The 21,954-nt window shown below is 45.8% G+C and overlaps 1 protein-coding gene across 1 annotated transcript in view; it reads left to right on the forward strand.

The window, feature by feature from the left end:
• Positions 1 to 21,954, forward strand: part of FGFR2 (fibroblast growth factor receptor 2) — a 127,353-nt gene that overhangs the window by 51,298 nt on the left and 54,101 nt on the right. The window contains exon 5 of the mRNA XM_042780418.1: positions 6,939 to 7,062. Within this exon, the coding sequence (XP_042636352.1) occupies positions 6,939 to 7,062 (124 nt within the window). The remainder of the gene's footprint in view (positions 1 to 6,938; positions 7,063 to 21,954) is intronic.

The following is a 21,954-nucleotide window of genomic DNA, read 5'->3' on the forward strand; positions in this document are numbered from 1 at the left end:
GGAAGTAGGATTGCCCAACCTTCCTTCCGAGGAGTGGCTGGTGATGACATATAGCACTGGGAAAATCAGCTGCAAAGGACCTCTTTCAAGTGCTGAAGAGCAAAGATGTCTCCTTGAGGGCTCAGGTGTGCCTGACACAAGCCATACTATTTTCAGTCACCTCCTATGCATGTGAGAGCTGGACAATGAATAAGGAAGACCGAAGAAGAGTTGATGGTTTTGAACTGTGGTGCTGGCGAAGAATGCTGAAAGTACTGTGGACTGCTAAAAGAACTAACAGATCTGTCCTGGAGGAAGTGCAGCCAGAATGCTCATTGGAGGCGAGAATGGTGAGACAAAGTCTGGCCATGTTGGTTATGTTGTCAGAAGGGACCATTTCCTGGAGAAGAATGTCATGCTTGATAAGCTGGAGGGTCAACAAAAGAGGGAAAGGCCCTCAACAAGGTGGATTGACATAGTGGTGGCGATGATGGGCTCAAGTGTAGCAAGAATTGTGGAGTGGCTCAGGACTGGGCAGTGTTTCATTCTGCTACACATGGGGTTGCTATGAGTCGGAGATGACTCGATGGTACTCAACAATGACAACAACATATAAGGTACTTTAAAGAGCTCTGGTAGCTAGTGCCTAAGGCATTCGACGGCTAGCCAGAAGGTTGGCAGTTCAAACCCACCAGCCACTCCGTGGAAGGAAGACTGGGCAATCTACTTCTGTAAAGATATACCGCCTCGGAAACCCAAAGGGGGTCGCTATGAGTCAGAATTGACTTGATGGCAGTAAGTTCGTTTTTTGGTTATAAGGCACTTTACTGGGCATGAGCGTGAATCACCCTCACTCTCTGACGGCTGCACCCTATTCTGTTGTATGGATTGACAGCCCTTTCTTGAGACTGTCTAGTGTTCGGTTGCTGTGGATGGTGTTTGAGGGAGGAACTACATCCTTGTGTCATGAAGTGATTGTGCTGTTTTCTGTGGACTAGATTTCTGGAAGTGGAGTTTAAACACCCCTTGCCCCCATACATAGAAAGTACACTGTTCATCTTCATAGGTACTGACCAGTCTTTTGACAACAAAGGTCTGCCTCAGTTCATGTTCCCGTTCTCAGGACAAGCTTCTGTTCCCCACCCCCCTCCAAGTACTGTGTGTCGTTGACCTTTCTGATTTTTGTTAATCAGTTGGTTGAATCACAGTGTCATGATTATTTCAATTTGCATTTCCCTGGTCCTTAATGAAGTTACTCATCTTTTCATCATAAATTTATTGGGTATTTGCATTTCCTCTTCTAGGGAAGCAGTGTGCCTTTGACCTAACTTGGGGGAAAATTGTAGCCCTACAGTGCTGAGGAATTTAGAAAAACACATTTCAGGGTACATCTTTTCATGTTCTTTGGAAAGGTAGTTTCTTTAGGTTTGTCCTGGATCTTGGTATGGAAACAGAGCCACTAAAAAGAACACTTTGTACCTTGTTTCCCATCTTTTTATAATGAACTGTTTGGAGCCTCTGAGCTTGCCTTTAAGGAACCACTAATTAACGGTAGGATATCCCCTACAAGTGTCCAACAGCCCCACTGTTGTTGGCTTCTAAGGACATCCATGTAGAAAGTGCCATAGCTCATAACATTTAGGATTGGTGGGACGTCAGAGAATGGGACACTGACTATTCAGAGCGCTGCGTGGGGCAGTATTGATCAAGAACCAAGGTCACTGTTTGGTCGATGTGCTTCTCATGGTAGAAACATTTTACAAATGTTAACTTACTAATATTTGTAAATATTTGGAGAGCTTGTGCCCTTGAGAGGGATCTTGCGTGGAAGGCTAGCACCCCATGAGACTCAAGCTGACCGTATGCCCTGGGTTACAGCAGGCAGCGGCCCTGTGGGCTGCGTGTGCCAAGATGTAGTGTTTGGGCCAAGGCAGACGGTGCCCCCTCCCACCCCTGCACCAGTCAGGTTCAACTCCCATTTGGAGAACATGCCGTGTGCCAAATCTGGGTCCAGGCGCAAAAAAGACATTGACAGTTTGGATGGGGTCCAGAGTCAGGCACTAGCCATGATTAAGGGCTTATGGGCATGACATTTGAGCGAGGGCTCAAAGAACTGAATATTTACAGCAGGGCTAAATACTGGATTATATGACTTGAGGGCGTTGGGGCCTGTGGCTTCATCCCTAAGTCACCCTGCACGTGACTGGTTCCTCAGAGGCCAGGAGAGTCCCATGTGGAGAACAGGAATCCTGGCCCTGTGCCCCATTTTTGATTCTCCTGAGAGCTCTGGGTGGGGACAGGGTCTCCTCGTGGGCCCATCTGCCTCGAGTTAAATCAAGGAGCCAGCATCTTCCTCTTCTGGGTTCTTGGCATGTAGGGGGCCAGGGTTTAGATAGAACATTCTCACTGTACTGGAAAACTTAGCATCTAGATTTCCTCAGAAAACCCCTCTTGTTCTTTGGGCATGGCAGGTGCTATGTCTCCTATAAGGACACCTAAACCAACAACCTGACTTGTTCTGGGTGAGTCACTGCTAACTCATGGCAACCCCATATGTTACAGAGTGGAACTCCATAAGGTAATCTTTAAGGCAGCAGATCACCAGGCCTGTCTTTTGTAGAACCACTGGGAGGGTTCGAACCACCAACCTTGAGCTGTAGGTTACTGGTCAAGTACAAACTGTTTGTACCACCCAGAGACCCCTGAAGACACCTAGCTGCTCGGCTGGTGTCTTCTCCAAGTCCATGGGCAAGCTGAGAATAGAGAGTCTTTGCAGATGTTGAAAGCAGACTCTGTGGAGCAGATGCTGACAGATTCATTTTACTGCCAAACATTTCACCTGTAACAATGAGAATCAGTTTCCCATCGCCAGCCCCATGACGCTAGCCTCCAGTTCCAGATGACTGTCCCAAACTCAGTCTAGCTCTGTATTCGCACCTTCATGGGAAGAGCCCATCTCTGGCCCAGTGATCCTTCCTGACTGTGCCAGTGATGAGCCGTGATCTTGGCTTTGAACGTAGCTTCAGTAACTCTGCTGTGCAGTTATGGCATGTGTAGACCTGAACGACCCTGCCACATGCCTGCTGACCTCTTACTCTGCTCACTCGCAGGGTCATCACTGACACTGCTTGCCGTTGTGGAGGGAGCAGCTGTCCTGCTTTTGTGACGGGGCATTCCCAACATGATCATCTTTATTCTGTACTTGAGGCCCTTGAATCACTTGTGTGCTTGCTGAGGCTCTGTGCGTATTATCGGTTTTTATGTGATTAAGGCAGAAAACACTTGTCGTGTTTAGGCCATCATTCAGATGGTCAGTCGAAACTTCTGAAATGATGGTTCAGAGGAGTGGGCCCTGGCTGCTTGAAATTTTTTTCTTCCAATTTCTGAGGCGTGCCTTGTCCAGAATACCTTCAAAGTATGACTTGAATTTGGATACAAACACTGAAGCCTGGAACCCTCAAGGTGAAACTTGCATTTTGCCCTGTAAGGCAAAATCCTGCTTGCTGGAAAAGTCGTGCCTGCTGAAATACTTTGAAAGCAAGGTGGAAACATTCGAAGTTAGTCTGTTTGCGTGTTGACCAGCTGTGAGAAGGAATCACAGTCAGTTATTTTCACACATGCTGCTTATCTCTGAAAAGTCTCAAGGAGTTTGTAAACAGATTGACATACAGTTTCAGCTTCACAAGGATTCATTTCTCCCATATTTGGGATTCTGGGAATATCTCTCAGGAACACATAGCATCTGTTCAGTCACCCCCGGGAGTGGAAGGGGTAGACCTGTGTTCCCAGCTGGGACTTCTTGACACTTCCAGACAGTACCAGGGGCTCCAGGGGTGAGAAATAAAGGACTTTCAGACTGAAAGCTTCCAGCAACAGTAGTAGCATCTACCTCGGGGGCTCCTTGTGAAGGTTCCATTAGCTGAGATGGAAGGAGGGCTCAGCATAGGAAGCCTGGGCAGACGGCAAGCCCTCACTGGAGTTTGTTCTGGGGGCCATTGATGTTCCTGGTGGAAGTTGCCTTCCGAGCAGGAGACCTGGGTTTGATTGCTGGCCAGTGTGCCTCAGGTGCAGCCGTGGCGGCTTGCGTGTTGCTGTGATGCTGGAACAGGTTTCAGTGGAGCTTCCAGGTCAATAGGGACTCGGAAGAAAGGCAGGGCAACTACTTCCAGAAATCAGCCAGTGAAATCTTACCAATTTAAACAGTCCAACCTCAGCAAAATAGGAACAAGGGACATACCTCAACATCATAAAGGGCATGCATGCAAAAGCAAGAGCCAACAGTATTCTCAATGGAGAGACTGAAACCATTCCCCTTGCAAACAGGAACCAGACAAGGATGCCCTCTGTCACCACCTCTGTTCAACATTGTATTGGAAGTCCTAGCCAGGGCAATAGGCAAGAAAGGGAAATCAAAGGCATCCAGATTGGTAAGGAAGAAGTCAAACTTTCCCTATTTGCTGGTAATAGGATCCTATACATAGAAAACTGAAGAGACTCAGGGAAAGGAAAAAAAAAAAAAAAACAACTCCTGAAACTAATGAGAGATTTGCGTAGTGGTGGAATACAAGATCAACATCCTAAAATCAGTTGAATTCCTCTACACCAGCAAAGAGATTGCTGATAGGGAAATAAGGAAATCAATACAAAAAATAAAATACTTGGGAATATATCTCACTAAGGGACACAAAAGACTGGTACAAAGAAAACTACAAATCACTACTTTAAGAAACCATAAGAGATCTACATAAATGGAAGAATGTACCATGCTCATGGATAGGAAGATTGAACCTTGTGAAAATGTCAATAGTACCCAAAGCCATCTATACATTCAATGCAATCCCAATACAGATTCCATCAACATTCTTTAAGAATATGGAAAAGCTAATCACTAATTTTATATGGAAAGGAAAGAGACCTCAGATAAGCAAAGCACTATTGAAGAACAACAAAGTAGGAAGTCTCACACTCCCAGATCTCAAAATCTACTGTGCAGCCACAGTAGTCAAAACAGCCTGGTACTGGTACAACAGACACATAGACCAGTGGAACAGAATTGAGAACCCAGAAATAGATCCATCAACCTATGGTCAGCTGAATTTTGACAAAGGGTTGAAATTCATTAAATGGAAAAGAGAATGGTCTACTTAACAAATGGTGCTGGCAAAACTGTGTATCCATTTTCAGAAAAATGAAACAAGATCTGTACCTCACACCACACGCAAAGATTAACTCCAGATGGATCAAAGACTTAAATGTGAAACCTAAAACTATTGAGTTCCTCAAGAAAAAAATAGGGGCAAATTTAGGGGCCCTAATTTATGGCATAAATAGGCTGTCAAGCATAACCCAAAATGTATAAACAGCTGAAGATAAATTAGATGAATGGGACCTTCTAAAAATTAAATTCTAAGGCATTTGACTGCTAACCAGAAGGCTGGCAGTTCAAACTCACCAGCCACCCTCAGAAGGAAGATGGGGCAATCTGCTTCTGTAGTGATACCACCTCAGAAACCCAAGGAGGGGTTGCTATGAGTCAGATCTGACTCAATGGCAGTAAGTTTGGTTTGTTGTATTTATTTATTTTATGTATGTATGTGTGTGTGTATGTATGTATGTATGTGCTTCCAAAAACTTCTCCCAAAGAGTAAAAAGAGAACCTACAGATTGGGAAAAAATATTCAGGGACATATCTCTGACAGGCAGATGATGTGAATAGATACCTCACCAAAGAGGATATTCAGGTGGCCAACAAACACATGAAGAAATGTTCATGATCATTAGCCATTTTTTGTTGTTTATGTGCCGTCAAGTGGGACCTCCTTGGGTTTCCGAAGCTGTATCACTACAGAAGTAGATTGCCCCATGCCTTAGGCACTATGCTACCAGAGCTCCTTATTAGCGATTAGAGAGATGCAAATCAAAACAACAATTAGATACCATCTTGCCCCAGCACTAATAAGTCCTAATCACCAGAAAATAACAAATGCTGGCAAGGATGTGGAGAGATTGGGACTCTCACACACTGCTGGTAGGACTGTCAAATGATACAACCTCTGTGGAAAGCAGTATAGTGATTCAGCAATCCCATTGGATCCAGCAATCCCATTACTAGGTATATATCCTAAGGAAGGGAGAGCCAGGACAAGAACAGATACATGCACACCCGTGTTCATCGCAGCACTATTTACAATAGCAAAAAGATGGAAACAACCTAGGTGCCCACCAACAGAAGAATGGATAAGCAAATTATGGTACATACACTTAATGGAACACTATACAACACTAAAGAATCTACAAAACACTGCACAATGTGGATCAACTTGGAGGACATTTTTCTGAGTGAAATAAATCAATCACAGAAGGACAAATACTGTATTAGTTCATTATTGCAAAAAGTCAAGGAAAAGTTTACATATGGAAGGAAGCATGGAAGGAAGCTTTCTTTGTTGGTTACCAGGGTTGGAAGGGGAGGGAGAGGGAACCTTGTGAAAATGAAAAAACAAAATAGTCCAGTCTGCAACTGATCATGGGGATGGTTCAAGACCAGGTGGCGTTTTGTTCCACTGTCAGTGAGACCCCCATATTAAGTCAGAGGCTGATTCTGTGGCAGCAAACAGCAACTGTGTGTGTTTTCAATGGTCCCAGAGACGTTTGGTGCCATAGTGAGTGACCTGGGACACTGATTCTGTCCCAGGCTGAGGCTGAGGCCCCTGGCCACATGGCCTTTCCTGGAGGGAGCCTCACATCCATGACAGTGAGAGAGAGAAACTCTGCACACCCTTGCCTTCCTGGACGTCTACTTGGTAATGGTCAGCATCTACTTGATAATGGTCCACCAGGATAACAATGATTGTTTTCATTTGTCACAATTCTGAGTTCCCTTTCAAGTCAAGAAAGCAGCATACCTGGTCATCTGGGCTGAGGTTGTTAAATGACCACTGTTGCTTTGATCTTTGCAGGTACGAAACCAGCACTGGAGCCTTATCATGGAGAGTGTGGTCCCTTCGGACAAAGGAAATTACACCTGTGTGGTGGAGAATGAGTATGGGTCCATCAATCACACGTACCACCTTGATGTTGTTGGTGAGTCCCACTTCTCTTGGGTAGCAGCCATAGGCAGCCTTTTCTAGCTTGGCTTATTTGGAGTCATGAACGTCAGCCTTGTTTTCCTGCAGAATTTAAGGAGGGATGGTTCGTTTTTATTCTTTCTAAGCACAGGCTGTCATTCGAGAAGGAATCTGTCATTTGACAGTGCTTTGTTTCTTGATTGGCAAGGTTGTATGTGTTTTGCATGGTCCCTTGGTTCCCAGGTGTCATCTTATATAAGGGGTATGAGATGAAATGTGCTGATATTCTGGAAGTTGAGATCACCTACTCAGAAAATGTTAGCAGGTGCAGGGAGAGGGTGCAGATTTGCTGTAGGAGTGATGTGCTTTTACAAGAGAGGCAACATTACCTGAAGAGAAACGACTGTAGAGGGCTGCCTGTAACAAACCCACTGCCACTGAGTCAATTCCGACTCATAGTGACCCTATAGGACGAAGGAGAACTGCCAATAAGGCTTCTAAGCTGTAAATCTTTATTATGAAAGCAGACTGCCTTATCTTTCTCCTGTGGAGCTGCTGGTGGGTTTGAACTGCTGACCTCTGGTTACTAGCCTAGCATTCCTTATGCTGCCTGAAGAGTAAAGGAGAAGGTGTTATGATACCTGAGCCCAATGGCTAGAAGAAGGTATGTCAAGGGACTTCACCTCCATTAGAAGAAAGCCTTGAGATGCTACAAGTTAACTGTGTGCTCTGGGAGGTTATTTCCTCCATGAAATGAGAACTGTGTATGAGCTTACAGTTAACTGTTTACCAGGGTGCATGGACAAGTTGGCCATTTTAACTAAAATCTGAAGCCTACATAGTCTGTTGGCCTAGAAACCCACATTTCTTCCCAAATCTTGCCTATTATGATGCATTTTGGTGTAACTGAAGAAGAAAGGTCGTTTCTCTGGTTAGAAGGTTAATAATGCACGGACCTATGCCTACGACGTGTCTATCTGCCAACCATCTTATTAGGGGAAGATTTTTAGTGAGGAGGAGCCATCTCTCCTTTTTCCAGCCCTGTGTCATGACTCCCCAGCTTGCCCCTGTCCTTGAGCCTTTGCTCTTATTCATTCACTTTAGCCCTTTCTGCAGTTTGCTGACTCCTTAGCATTCAACTCAAAGTTCACCCTGCTTCATTTTTGCCTTCGTGTGACTATTTACGTTGGTGAGCCAGGTCTCTGCCCCATCATTTCATATGCATGGGCCTGTAGTGTTATTTCACATGTGGGGATCTTTTCCCTCAATAAATTATCAACTCTTTGAAGATGGAGGCCCACCTCTAGATATTCAGATTACCTGAAAAGGCATTAAGAAACCTTCCAAAAGCTTCATTAACCTGATTGGGTATATATGGTTAAGTGAAATGGTAGATTAACTGAAAATTAAGCAGAAAACCAATTTTGTTTTCTATCAGGTTCAGTTAAAGTATTTCCCCAATCCACCCTGCCTGAGTAAGCATGATAAAGATTTAACTTCCTTTTTATGTCAGTACTCGATGAAAAAGGAGCCCTGGTGGCACAGTGGTTAAATGCTAAGCTGCTAATTGAAAGGTTGGTTGTTTGATCCCCCCTGGCTCCCCATGGGAGAAGGATGTGGTATTCTGCTCCTGTAAAGATTACAGTCTTGGAAGTCCTTGGGGGCAGTTCTATTCTGTCCTATAGGGTCTCTGTGAGTCAATATCAGCTCAGCGGCAGTTGGGATTTACGCAATTAAAAATGGACCACTGTTTGTGAGCATTTTGTTTCTGCTCTTCAGAACATTGATGTGAAATTTGATAAGTTTTTGTATAACGTTGGTTGCACAGAATATTCCTAAGTGTTTCAGCCCCGTTTTCTCATGGAGATATTTGTGGTATGTTTCTTAGTGAAAATTGCTATTATAAATATTTTATAAAACAAACATAAAGAGAAGTGACATTCAAATCGGGAACAGAATGGTTAACGTTTCTGTTGCCGTAGTTGCTGTTGTCAGGTGATGTCAAGTCGGTTCCAAGTTACAGTGACCCCACGTACAACAGAATGAGGCGCTGCCTGGCCCTGTGCCGTTCTCACAGCCGTTGCTCTGTGTGAGACATTGTTGCAGCCATTGTGTCCACCCGTCTTGTCGAGGGTCTGCCTCTTTTTCCACGACCCTCTGTTTTACCAAGCATGATACTGTTTTCCACGGACTGGTCTCTCTTGGTAACATTTTGAAAATAAGTGAAGCTAAGTCTCTTTATCCTCATGTCTAGGCAGCATTCTGGCTGCACTTCTTCCACAACAAATTTGGTTTTTCTTCTGGCAGCCCATGGTACCTTCAGTATTCTTCACCGGCACCATAATTCAAATGAATCACTTCCTCTTTGGTCTTCCTTGTTCATTGTCCAGCTTTCACATGCATATGAGGCTATTGAAAATGCCATGGTCAGGTGCACCTTAGTCCTCAGGTGACATCTTTGCTTTGGAACCTTTCAGAGAGGTCTTTTGCAGCAGATTTGCACAATGCAATTGATTTCTTGACTGCTGTTTTCCTGGGTGTAGATTGTGGATTCAAATAAAATGAAATCCTTGACGACTTCAGTCTTGTCTGTGTTTATCGTGATGTTGCTGATGGGTCCAGTTGGGAGGATTTTTGTTTTCTTTATGTTGAGGTGTAATTCATGCTGAAGGCTGTAGTCTTTGATCTTCATCAATAAGTGGTTCAAGTTATCTTCACTTTCAGCAAGTGAGGTTGTATCATCTGCATATCACAGGTTGTCAATGAGTCTTTTTCCAATCCTGATGCCGTGTTGTTCTTCATATAGTCCAGCTTCACGGATTATTTGCTCAGCATCCAGATTGAGTAAGTATGGTGAAAGGATAAGCCTTGATGCACACCCTTCCTGATTTGAAACCATGCAGTATCCCTTGTTCTGCCTGAATGACTCTCTCTGACCTTTGGCATTGATACACTATAAATCCGTTGATTGAAAAGCATGTGACTTTAATTTTACTTTGGGCCTCACGTGTACTGAAGTTAACATGAAAGTGTTTCCATGTAAGGAAAGAAAGTTAGAATTTTGGCTAAAAGTTCTAAATATCGAATTCAGATTTAAATAATTTATAGCAGGAATAAAATAATTAGGCTATAGCAGTCCTTTGGGCTTAGGGCTTCTCAGATCATTTATTATGATTGGTTGGAGCCACTCCAAAGACTCACCAAGTCATATCTCTGGACCACTTTAGCCAGAGCCCCTGCTTACAGCAGGCTTCAGGTTGAGTTGTTATGTAAAACTTTCAATAGCCCCTCACCCACCTCCCCTTGAGCTTTCTGGCAGCTCTCTTGAAGCCCTGAAATCTCTCTGCGAGTTTAGGGGTGGGATTTGAGTTGGGCTGCTGAATAATGGAATTGTGCTGTCTAACGTTAATCCCCTGGCAATCGGTCTTGTTGAAAAGAGTGGATGAATCAGTGGTGTGATGTGGAGGGAGCTTGGAGTGTATGGAGTAATGCAGAGAAAAGCCTGATTATGTCACAAATTTGGGAGATCGCCCAGTGCAACGTGGGCCAATAATGACACAATGCTGGTTGGGAATATCCATTAAAGCCCAGCTTCATAATTTTCCAAGCCCTGAACCTTCTTTATAAATAGAAGCCAAAAGTCAGTGGTGTAGTAGACATTTTCAGTAAAGATGGAGGTGTGAAATACTCTCATCTTTGCTCAAAGCTCTCGTAATTGCTCTGAAGGAGCCGTGGTGGTGCAGTGGCTGAGCACTCAGCTGTCAACCAGGAGAAGAGCTCATACGGTAAGAATGGAGTTGGCTGCAGAGGCGCACGTAGACTGACAGGCTGGTAGACAGTCATTCGGAACATCTCTGCAAGTGGAAACAAAAAGGGTTCAGGCTTAAACAAGAACTTTCTGGTGGCCCGCAGGTTCAAATTTAATACATCCCTGCCTCCTAAAAGCTACCCCTCTGTTTCAAGAAACTCTTGCCCAGTGAAATTGATGTCCTGCTCCTTTGCACGTTCTCCGAGGCTTTACTGTTGTTGCTATGATACGTAGATCTGTGGTTCAGATACTGTGAAGCATCACGTGCGATCTTTTTATTGAAGTTCTTTGCTGGAAAGGCATTCCCATAAGCACTTTAATGTAAAAGCCGTGTAATTTAAGTGACATTCTTGTGTTCTGGAATTAAACAGCGAGCCCTTGTTGTGTGCGAGGGAAATGCTTTCGTTTATGGGAGCCCTTGTAGGAGCCTTACTTGATCCTCATTAAAATCGACACCATTACTTTCCAGCCATTTACTCGTAAGGGAAAATTAGTGTGAAGCCCTGTGTTTCAGTAATTGTGGCAATGATAAAATGGGCCCCCTGGACTGGTTGGCTCTGAGAGGTGGGAAATATTTGCAGTAAGTTCATCAGTGAATGGTGCTGAAGCACTGGATTCCGACTGGGTCCTGACACTTGCCTCGTGTCTACGCATGAAGGAGCTGAGACTCACAAGTGTTAGGAAAAAGGCAACCTGGTATTGTGGAAGGAGTGGCAGGTCTGTCAGCCAACACCCCAGGGCATCGAGGGAAGTTGGTTACATTATTTAGCTTTCCAGAGCCTCTGTTTGCTCCTCAGTGGCGCTGGGAGATGTCCTATCTCATTCCTATGATGGTTGTATTCATTTCTTAGGGCTGCTGTAAGAAGGTAGGTGGTTGACAACAATAGAAATTTGTTGTCTCATGGTTCTGGAGGTCAGGAGTCTGAAATGAAGGTGTTAGCAAGGTGGGTCCTCTCGGGACGTTCTCTCTAGGGGTTGCTGGCAGTCTTGGCATTCATTGACTTGGGGCAGTAACTCCAGTCCTGACTGTCGTCACATGACTCTCCCCTGTGCATCTCAAACCCCTTGCCTTTCTCTTTAAGGACACCTGTCATTTGTGGTTGGATTTAGGGTTCACCTGGATTGTCCAGGATGGTCTCATCTCAAGATCTTGAACTTAGTTATATCTCCAGTGACCCTTTTTTCCAAATATGGTCAGATTCACAGGTTCATGGGGTTAGGACATAGACTTACCTTTTTGGAGTCCCTTTCAACCTACTGCCATGGTCCTGAGATTTCGGTCAGATTAATGGTGAAAACACCTCACTGGCATCCAGGTAGCCAGCAGTAGGTGCTGGTTTTTTTCCCTTCCAAATTCAGATTCCTTTGAGAATTAGAAGGCATCTTTAGTAACATTTGTTGGATTCGATCAGAGTTTTACTAAATAAACCAAATTCCATTTTGAACTGACAAAACTACCCAGTGGCTAATGCTCACGTCTCCATGTTTGGTTGACAGTGTTATGAAACTAAGAGTGATTTTTGGTGTAGACTTCCAGAATCAGGAGATCATAGAGTGTTAGAGCTTGAAGCTCACCGAGTTGCCTCTTTATCCCATCCCGTTTCCTCAGCCCACCTTTAGTTGAGGAAGTGCAGGCTCAGAGAAGGTAAGCAATTTTCCTGAGAACTCGGAGAAGGAGCTGTGTGGCCAGGACCTCAGTCTGGGTCTTCATGACTCAGCTCAGCATTCCTTGCACTGCACGCCGCATGTTTTATGTTTCCTGCAGCATTGACCAACACTGACTGATGCAGTAGACTCTGGCAACGCTGCTCTTATTCCACCATTCAGCTCTCTGTTGTTGTTGTTATTTGCTGTCGAGTCGGTCTCGACTCATAGTGACCCCTCCTTGGGTTTCTGAGGTGGTATCACTACGGAAATAGATTACCCAACCTTCCCTCCAAGGACTGGCTGGTGGGTGAGAGGAGGGGGTGTGGGAGGGAGAGAGATGGGTTGAAATGGATGCATTCAAAAGACCCACTGCTCTTCCTCACTCCTGTTGGCCATCTGACTTGGACTTAAGACCGTTTCTTCCTTTTGAGTGTTCAGTCCTGCACCCCCAGAGACCGTCTGGTGACTCTTGAGCTTTTCAGCTGGCCTTTAATATTTCAGAGAGCAGAGTGCAGTGGGGGTGAAAACAGTGCCTCTAGATCTGCCTAACCAGCTTCTCGTAGCAGTTTAACTTTGCAGAAACTCGTCCTCTCCAGGGTGAGAGCTGGACAAGGCAGGGTAGCCCCGTGGCTCACCACTGCGGGCATGCGGCCCTTCTGGCCGGGCAGGGATCACCGCAGCCTCCCCACCAGCTTCCACTTGCCCAGCCTTGTGCTGCTGATGACCCCGTGATAGGAATCTGCTCTAACTCGCTGCGTTTCCCCCAAGTACGAAGGGCCCCAGACATGACGGGACAGGGCCTGACACCCTAAGGAATCCGCCTGGCTCTGCTCACCCTCAGGTGTATGTTTGGAGGAATGAAGAGGCCTTTATTCCAAGCCCTGACTGATAAGCCTGACTGTGGAGTTGACACCTGGCCCGGAGCTTTTGGCACCCAGTCCCCAGTGGGAGGAGAAATTGTGTAAATTGTTTACTGCTCAGGGCAGCTTCATCCTGGGAAGACAAAGGCTCCAGTGTGATTGCTGAGAAGAGTGAGGAGGGACAGGGCTGGGGTACCCTGTCGAGGCTCTCCAGCCACGCTTTTGAGGGTGACTTGGGGATTTGTTTTGGGGCTTAAGCAAAGTCGTATGTAAGTACATGAAGACATGGTAGCCTAGTGGTGGTAGTTAAGGTTGTGTGTCAACTTGGCTGGCCCTGGTTTTGAGTGGCTGGGCAGCTGGATGTAGTTATTGTCCATGGTGAGATTGATAATCAACTCCACGGTGGAATCTACCAGCGCAGCTGAGTAGCTAGCTTCCTTACGGATGTGGTCTGATTCCAGTAGGTAAGAAGACACTGTGAGGAAGGGCTCTAGCTTTTTGGCACACCAGGATCCTGCATTTGGCTGAGTCTACATCTCAGTGGCCTGCCACGTTGCCTGCCAGTCTCAAGACTGTTTGTGGACTTGAACTAATGGCGTGCTGTGTTCCTTGATAATTTGGGGGCCGTGCCATTTTACTTGTTGACCTTGGGTTTGTCAGCCTCAGCAGCCAACAGCTGCCTGAATTAAGAGAAGCCTCCAGCTTCACTGGGCCAGGAGCAAGAAGCAGAGCCAAAACCCAAGGTCGAGGGGCTTTCACCCAGCCCCAATCCTGGCACTTTGAACTCCCTGTTTGTTTAAAACCACCCACTTGTGGGTGGCCTTGACCCTCCACACAGGGTCTGGACTTGAAGCTTCTCTGATACAGAGGCTTCCTGGCCAGATCTCTTGTGAATTTTCCAGATTCGTGATCTTGCTGCCAAATTATCCTTTGCCATTTCTTGCTCTGAGTGAAAGACTTTTTTCCTAAAGCTGATTACCTTCCAGCTCTGGAGCTTTGGTATCTGGCTGGAGGGAATCAGAAAGCCCTCTTGAAATGGATCAAGGTGGCCTTCCAGGTAATGTGTGAGCTACGGTGAGTGCCTTCAGAAGTGGGCTTGTTCAGTGCGCACAGAGCCATGGAGCAGAGATTGAGTAGGAAGTAAATTCCTGTTGCTGTTTTTCTGGCTCTGAGACCATTTCTTTCTTCTAAACCAATGCTACCCCAGTCACCCCTCAAAGGGCTCCACTCTTTTCCAGATAGCACCTCTGGAGGTTCTGGAGGGAATGACAGCCTTTGCTAGCTCTGTGGCCTTGGAAAAGTCATGGGGCTCTGGACCTCAGTTCTCTCCTGTGTAACAGCACTTGTCTTACTTATCTAGTGCTGCTATAACAGAAATACCGCAGGTGGATGGTGTTAACAAATTTATTTTCTCACAGTTAAGAGACTAGAGGTCCGAATTCAGAGCACCAACACCAGCTCAAGGAGAGGCTTTCTCTTTCTGTGGGCTCTAGAAGTCCCTTGTCTCCTCAGCTTCTGCTCCTGGGAAATCTTCATGTGGTTTGGCATCTGCCTTCCCTCATCTCTGCTCTGCTGGCTTGTTTAATCTCTTTTATATCTCAGAAGAAATTAACTCAAGGTACACCTACCCTAATCCTGCCTCATTAATATAACAAAGACAACCCATGCTTAAATAGGATTATAACCACAAGCATAGAGGTTAGGATTTACAGCACATATTTTAGGGGTACATAATTCAATCCATAGGATTCCACCCTTTGGACCCTTCAAATTCATGTCATTGCTACATGCAAAACACATTCAGTCCATCATATCATCCCAGAAATCTTAAGTCAACTCCCACCTAGTCCAAAATCTCACCTCTGAATCAACTAAATCAAATATGGGTGAGACTTTAGGTGTATTCCATCTTGGAGTAAAATTCCTCTTCATCTGGGAGCCCATGAAATCTAGAAGACATAATAGTGTTCTGATTCTCCCAGAAGGCTGGCGGTTCAAACCCACCAGCCACTCCTCGGAAGGAAGATGGAGCAATCTACTTTCGTAGTGATACTGCCTTGGAAACCCCAGGAGGGGTCTCTATGAGTAGGTCTGACTTGACGGCATATAACAACAACAACCACAAGTGCCACTCGAACAAGAATATACCAAATAGGTGGCTTTGACAGAGATTTATTCTCTTACAGTTTAGGAGGCTAGAAGTCCAAGTGCAAAGTGCTAGCTTTAGGGGCTGGGTAAAGGCTCCTTGACCTTGAGCTTCAGCTCTGCCTCTTTCTTCTGGCCCACTGAAGCTAGAGGTGTCTCTTAACTCAGGCAGCTGCTGAGGCTGACAAGCCCGAGGTTGATAATTAAAATGGCACAGTCCAAAGATTATCAAGCAGCATGTAGGCCACTAATTCAAGTCCAGAAACAGTCTCGAGATTAACAGACAACATGGCAGGCCACAGAGATGAAGACTGAGCCAAATGCAGGATCCAGATGTGCCAAAAAGCTACAGACCTTTCTCAAAGCTCCTTCTTATCTACTGGAAGCAGACCACATCCCTAAGACAGGTACTCAGCTACTTACAGCAGATTCCACCATGGAGTTGATTGCCAGTCTCATGTGGAATAACTACACTCAGCTGCCCAGTCGGCAACCACAAACAGGCATCAAGTAAGTCTCAAACCCAGCAGAACAATTCACATTAGCTCTCAAGGCTTGCAAATGATCCTCTCTTCTCTGAGACCATCTGGGTGTTGGTCACCCCATCTGGATTCTGGGCAGAGGCTCCTTGGCCCAGGGCTTCAGCTCCATCTTCCAGGCCCTCTGGGATGGCAACTCTGCTACCTTGGCTTTAGGTAGCCCCATTCTCCTAGTCCATCTAAGTGGTGACCCCAACCCCTCAGCCCTGGCAGACTCTGTTCTTCTGCCCCTTGAGTGTGGCAGCCTTGTCACTCTGGCACATTGAGCAGCAGCTCCACTCTCCAGAGCCGAGTTAACGAAGATCCAACTCTCTGAAATGTAGGAGGCTGTGGGTGACTCTTTCAGATCTAGAGATTGTGGCCCCACCCTTTGAAACCAAGAAACCTTGGTTCCCAGGCTCCTTCCAACAGTTCTGCTGATCTCCAAGTTGCTTCAGAGGTGGTTTTTTTTTTTTTTTTTTTTTCCTTTCTTTCCTTAGAGGACAATAGATGAAGCTCCTTTGGCCTGTAGAATTCCAAGAGCAGACAGTGTTCTGTCCTTTTGTTCTTTCTCTGTCCCCTTCAGTCTAAGCTGATGGGTTTTCTACTGTAGTAGTTGGTTAGATCCATCAATCACAGGCTTAATCTTTTTAACAAAGGATGTGTAGCCATGCTTTTGGTGAAAATTCTAGGACACGTGCCCTTGGTTTATACAGCAGAATTTTCCAAATCAGTCCTGTAAGTTTTGTTTTTATTTTGCATCGTTCATTTTTAAGCCCATCTCTTTCCTTTCACATTTCACTATAAGCAGCAAGGAGAAACCTTGCAGTCCCTTTAAGACCTTTCTTAGAAATCTTCTCCGCTAAATATCCAAGTTCATCACTTACAAGTTCTGCCTTCCACCAACCATTTGAACATAGTTCAGATAAGGTCTTTGCCACTGCATAAAAAGTGTCATCCTGACACAGTCCTTGGAGAAATCAATCATGGGAGAATAGAAGGGTGATGTTTACACAGGGAGACAGCTTGGGGGGCAGGAGTGCTTGGGAGGGAAGGACACAGGGAAGCGGTAACTATGAGGAGGAAGTGGGAAGGGAGCTGTTGCATTGTGGGAAATTGTAGTCAATGTCATGAGACAAGGTGTATGTGAGCTGCTGTATGGAAAGTGAATTTGCTCTGTAAACTTTCACCCAAATCACAGTGAAAATAACAAACAAACAAGCAAAAAAAGCATCACCCTTCCTCTGTTATCCAATCACATGTCATCGTTTTCTTTTAAAGCCTCACCAGAATGTCCACCTTTCTAACATCATTCTGATGCTGGTGCCATATGTGTTCTCTGAGATGACAGGGACTTTCTCTAGAGCTCTCCTCACTTCCTTCTGAACCCTCACCAGACTGGCCTTAGATGTCCATCATTCTTGCAATAGTCTCTTCAAGGCTGTCTAGGCTTTTACTGTTAGATACCTTAGAAGTCTTCCAGCCTCTATCCATTACTCAGTTCCAGAACGACTTCCACATTTTAGGGATCTGTTAAGCAGCACCCTACTCTTGGTGCCAAATTCTGTCTTAGTTCTCTAGTGCTGTTACAGCAGAAAAACCGCAAGTGGCTGGCTTTAATAAACAGAATTTATTTTCCCACAGATCAGAGGCTGGAAGTCCGGATTCAGAGCCCTGGTCTAGGGGGAGGGTGCTCTCTCACTGTTGGCCCTAAAGGAAAGTCCTTGTCTCTCTCTGTTGGCCCTAAAGGAAAGTCCTTGTTTCTTTGGCTTCTGCTCCTGGGCAGTCTTCATGGGGCTTAGTGTCTCTCTTTCCTTATCTCCACTCTTCTCTCTTCTTTAATCTCTTTTATATCTCAAAAGAAGTTGACTCAAGATACACCCTACACTAATCTCACCTCATTAACATAAGACAACCTGTTTCCAAATAGGATTATAACCACAGGCATAGAATTAGGGTTCAGAGCACATAACTTTTGGGTACATAATTTTATCTGTAACGAACAATGACATGCTTTCCTCCTGTTGGGAGGATGAGGTGGTTGGAAGGACAGTGATTCTTAAGTAATAGTACCACGTGAATGATAACTCAGTGCTGTTGAGTTGATTCCAACTAATAGTGACTCTATAGGACAGAGTAGAACTGCCCCATAGGGTTTCCAAGGCTGTAAATCTTTATGGAAGCAGACTGCTTCTATATCTTTCTCCTGTAGAGTAGCTGTGGGTTTGAGCTGCTGACCTTTTCGGTATCAGCTGAATGCTTAACCATTGCGCCACCAGGGCTCCTTCATATGAATGATATTTGTTATTAGGCAGTCACATAGCCCCTCTAGTAGTTGGAGGCCAAGGCACATACATGTTCTCAGCACATCTCTGAGAAAGGAGAGGCCAGTCCTATCCTTTTTCCCTGACAGATTTCATCACTTCCCCTGATGGCTACTCTTTAATAAGCTTTGGGGGCTCTAGAGAAAGGGCCACCTTCCATACCTGTTTCACAACCAGGGTTCCAACAAGCAAAGCCTGGTCAATGGGTAGCTAGATCCCCCCCCAAATGTGACTGGCTGGCAAACCAGTGCTTTTCTGCAGCCTGGCACCAAGAGCAGGTGGTGCCCCTGTGGTGCCAGCTCCCTGGGGTTGAAGCAGGCAGAGCCAGCGTGCGTGGGGCATGTTAGGACTCTGCAGTTATCAGCGTTTGGCCGTGTTCTCTGCGAGCCACCCATTGTCCTTTGCCCCAGAGTGGAGGAAGGAAGCCTTGTTGATTGCCTTAGATTCTGGCAGGGGGCCTGGCCGAGGTGGCTGGGAAGTGGGCTAATATTTGATCTCCTGTCTGCTCTTTGGCTTTGAGCCTGTGGTGTGGGCAAAGAGGATGTGAGAGTGTCACAGTCAAGTTAATACCTTACAACGTTTTGTAAGGACAGGGGTCTCCTCCCCATACCTGGAGATAGGTCCCGTAGGGGTGAGGCCCAGGGGAAGTTGCTCCTACCAGCGTCTGCGTAAGTAAGCTTGGCCTGCAGACATAAACTCATTGATGGTGTTCACAGTGCCCGGTCACATGCCAGGACTTAGCAAAGTTTCTCTCAGTATGTGGTATGTGCTGAGTTTAATGAGGGTATTATATTTAGAGTTTTGTGCTTCTTTAAACCAAAAACCAAACCCATTGCTGTGAGTCCATTCCGACTCACAGTGTCCCTAGAGGACAGAGGCCAGAGAAGCCCCATAGGGTTTCCAAGTCTGTAAACCTTTATGGAAGCAGACTGCCTCATCTTTTTCCTGCTGAGTGGCTGATGGATTTGAAGTGCTTACCTGTTGGTTACCAGCTGCAGAGTTTCCTTCTAAACTCATCTATTCATGCAGCTTCAGGGGACGTTCACGTTGACACACTATAGGCCTCAGGCAGGACTCGTGGTGCTACCCATTAGCATGTGAGTACAGAAATCCCATTGTCTGATTGCTCTTGATTCACAAACCTCACTTGCTGGTTTGTTTCTCTGGGTGCCCTTCCCCTAGAGCACCCCTCAGTGTGGTCACTGTCTTCACTTTAGGTGTATTTTCAGTCAGGGAGAAGACTAGTCAGAAGGGACCCAACATTGCAATGGAGAGCACTTTGGATTTGGAAAGGCAACTTTCAGAGCTACTGTTGTACCTTTGGGAGCTTGTGGCATAGTGCCCAATGTATTTGACTGCTAACTACAAGGCTAGCAGTTCAAATCCACTAGCCACTCCTCAGAAGGAGGATTGGGCAATCTACTTTCATAGAGATACCGCCTCGGAACCTCATGGAGGGGTCGTATGAATCAGGATCGACTTGACAGCAGTGAATGTGATTTGTGTGTGTGTGTGTGTGTGTGTGTGTGGTGTGTGTGTGTTATTGTTATACCTTTAAGGAGCGCTGGTGGTGCAGTGGTTCAAGCATTTGGCTGCCAACCAAAAGGTCGGTGGTTTAAATCCACCAGCCACTCCATGGGACAAAGATGCAGCAATCTGCTTCTGTAAAGATCACACCCATGGGAAGCCTACGGGACAGTTCTGCTGCATCCTAGAGGATTGCTGTGAGTGGGAATTGCCTCAGTGGCAGTGGGTTGTATCTCTGACTGCAGCAAGATCAAATATGGGTAGGTTGTGGGGAGGGATGGTCACGGGTGTTGTTGTTGCTCTAGGGAAGTTTTTCTGTTTCTTCTGAAAAGAGAGAGACGAGCTGGGGTCACTTCATTGTCTTGGTTGGAAGGGAGGCAGTGGGATGCAGCCCAGGCTGGAAGAGGCTCTCTCCATTGTATTGTGTCAGGCCTGTCGGAGCACAGTGGTCAGAGCAGGTGTGCTTGGCTAGAGAGAGACAGCCTTTTCCTTCTGGGGGTTCTCATCTTACAGGGCAAAAGATCCCCAGTTTGACCACAGTGGGGGGATGATCAATAGGGATGGGGATTTCCAGAGTCTCCCCATGTCCTCTCCATGAAGACCTGTAGGAATTCTGTCCATCCCAAAGAGGTACAAATCAGCAGGTCAAATTGTAGCCCCAGTGTCTGTTCCCCATCATAGCGGGAAGAAAAGGATGTTTTTACAGGGGAGCACTGGAGTTGGTTCTGCAAGGCTCTTTTGGAAGTTGTCCTTTCTTTAAAAGACCACCCACTACCGTCGAGTCAGATCCGACTCATAGTGACCCTTCCTTGGGTTTCTTGAGGCGGTATCACTACAGAAGTAGATCGCCCAACCTTCTTTCTGAGGAGAGTCCTCACTTATTTGGTTGGGTATCCACTCTGGGCTGAGATGGAAAGGTGAGAGACACCAGTTCTTTCGTGTGCACACTTGGACCAGTAGAAATCAAGAGAACCGTGTGTCTGTGAGAACATCACAGAATACTCGCTGGGAGTGGGTTGGGTTAGACGCCGGCTTGAGCCCTTCCATCAGGCTCGGGCAGTAGACAGAGAAGGAGAATTCTGATTGGAGGCTTTTGTGACTTGGGAGGATGATGTTCAAGACTATCTCTTTTGGTGATGCTGAGTTTTGTCTCTGAGAAAACTAAACAGGGTTATTCTTCAACCTCCCATGATGTCCATACCAAAGGGAGGCATTTGTTGGTTGCTCACGTGGGCTGAAACCTTTTACTTCTGTGTGAACCACCCCAGGAGCAAAACAAGGCATCCTGGAAGATTGGCCTGATAGCTTTTCTAGACTTCCTTCAGAAGAAAGCCTTTTTAGATGGTGAAGTTGATGAAACCTGTCAATGTTGTTAACACGGCCATCTTTCCAAGTCAGTAGTTATCAGTCTGCTTCATTTTTATTAATAGCCATGCTTTGTCGTCATAGGTGTAGAATAATTGGTTTAAGCATTTCCCTGTTGATGGACATTTAAGTGGTATCCATCTTTTTGGTTTTCGGTGACCAAAAATGCTGTAGTGTGAAACTTTGAATATACCTGTCTGTCCGTGTGAATATTTTCTAGAAATTGTACAGGAGGACTAGCTAGGTCCTTTTCGATTAATAAAACCAGTGGCCATCAAGCTGACTCCGACTCAGGTCACCTCCTGTGTGTCTGCATGGGGTTCTCAGAAGTGCCTTTTTTCAGAAGTGCCTTAGCCAGGCCACCTGTGCGTGGACTCAAGTCATCAACCTTTCAACTAGCCATGGTTAGCCCCTGAGCACCTTAACTATCAGTGCCACCCAGGAAGCCCTGTGGGTGGGCAGCAGAACATTTTAAACCTGAAGAATTTTGTGTGGAGCGGTGCTGTCTTTGATGGGGGTGGAGTGGGGGGGTGGGGGTGCTCCCAGGTGGGTTTTTTTTGTTGTTGTTGTTTCTTCATCTTTACAAATCATCTGCAAGAAGATGTTGTGATTCGGAGCTCAGCCTTTGTGATGAGAGTATGCTTCATGTTTGGTTCCTGGACTTTATTTATTTTTCTTTTTAAACTCTTCCAGCATGTACTTTCCATGGAGGAA

Source organism: Orycteropus afer, unplaced genomic scaffold (genome assembly GCF_000298275.1).
Source record: "Orycteropus afer afer isolate SDZICR_OR568_19922 unplaced genomic scaffold, OryAfe1.0 scaffold00038, whole genome shotgun sequence".
In the NCBI taxonomy this organism is placed as follows: Eukaryota; Metazoa; Chordata; class Mammalia; order Tubulidentata; family Orycteropodidae; genus Orycteropus; species Orycteropus afer.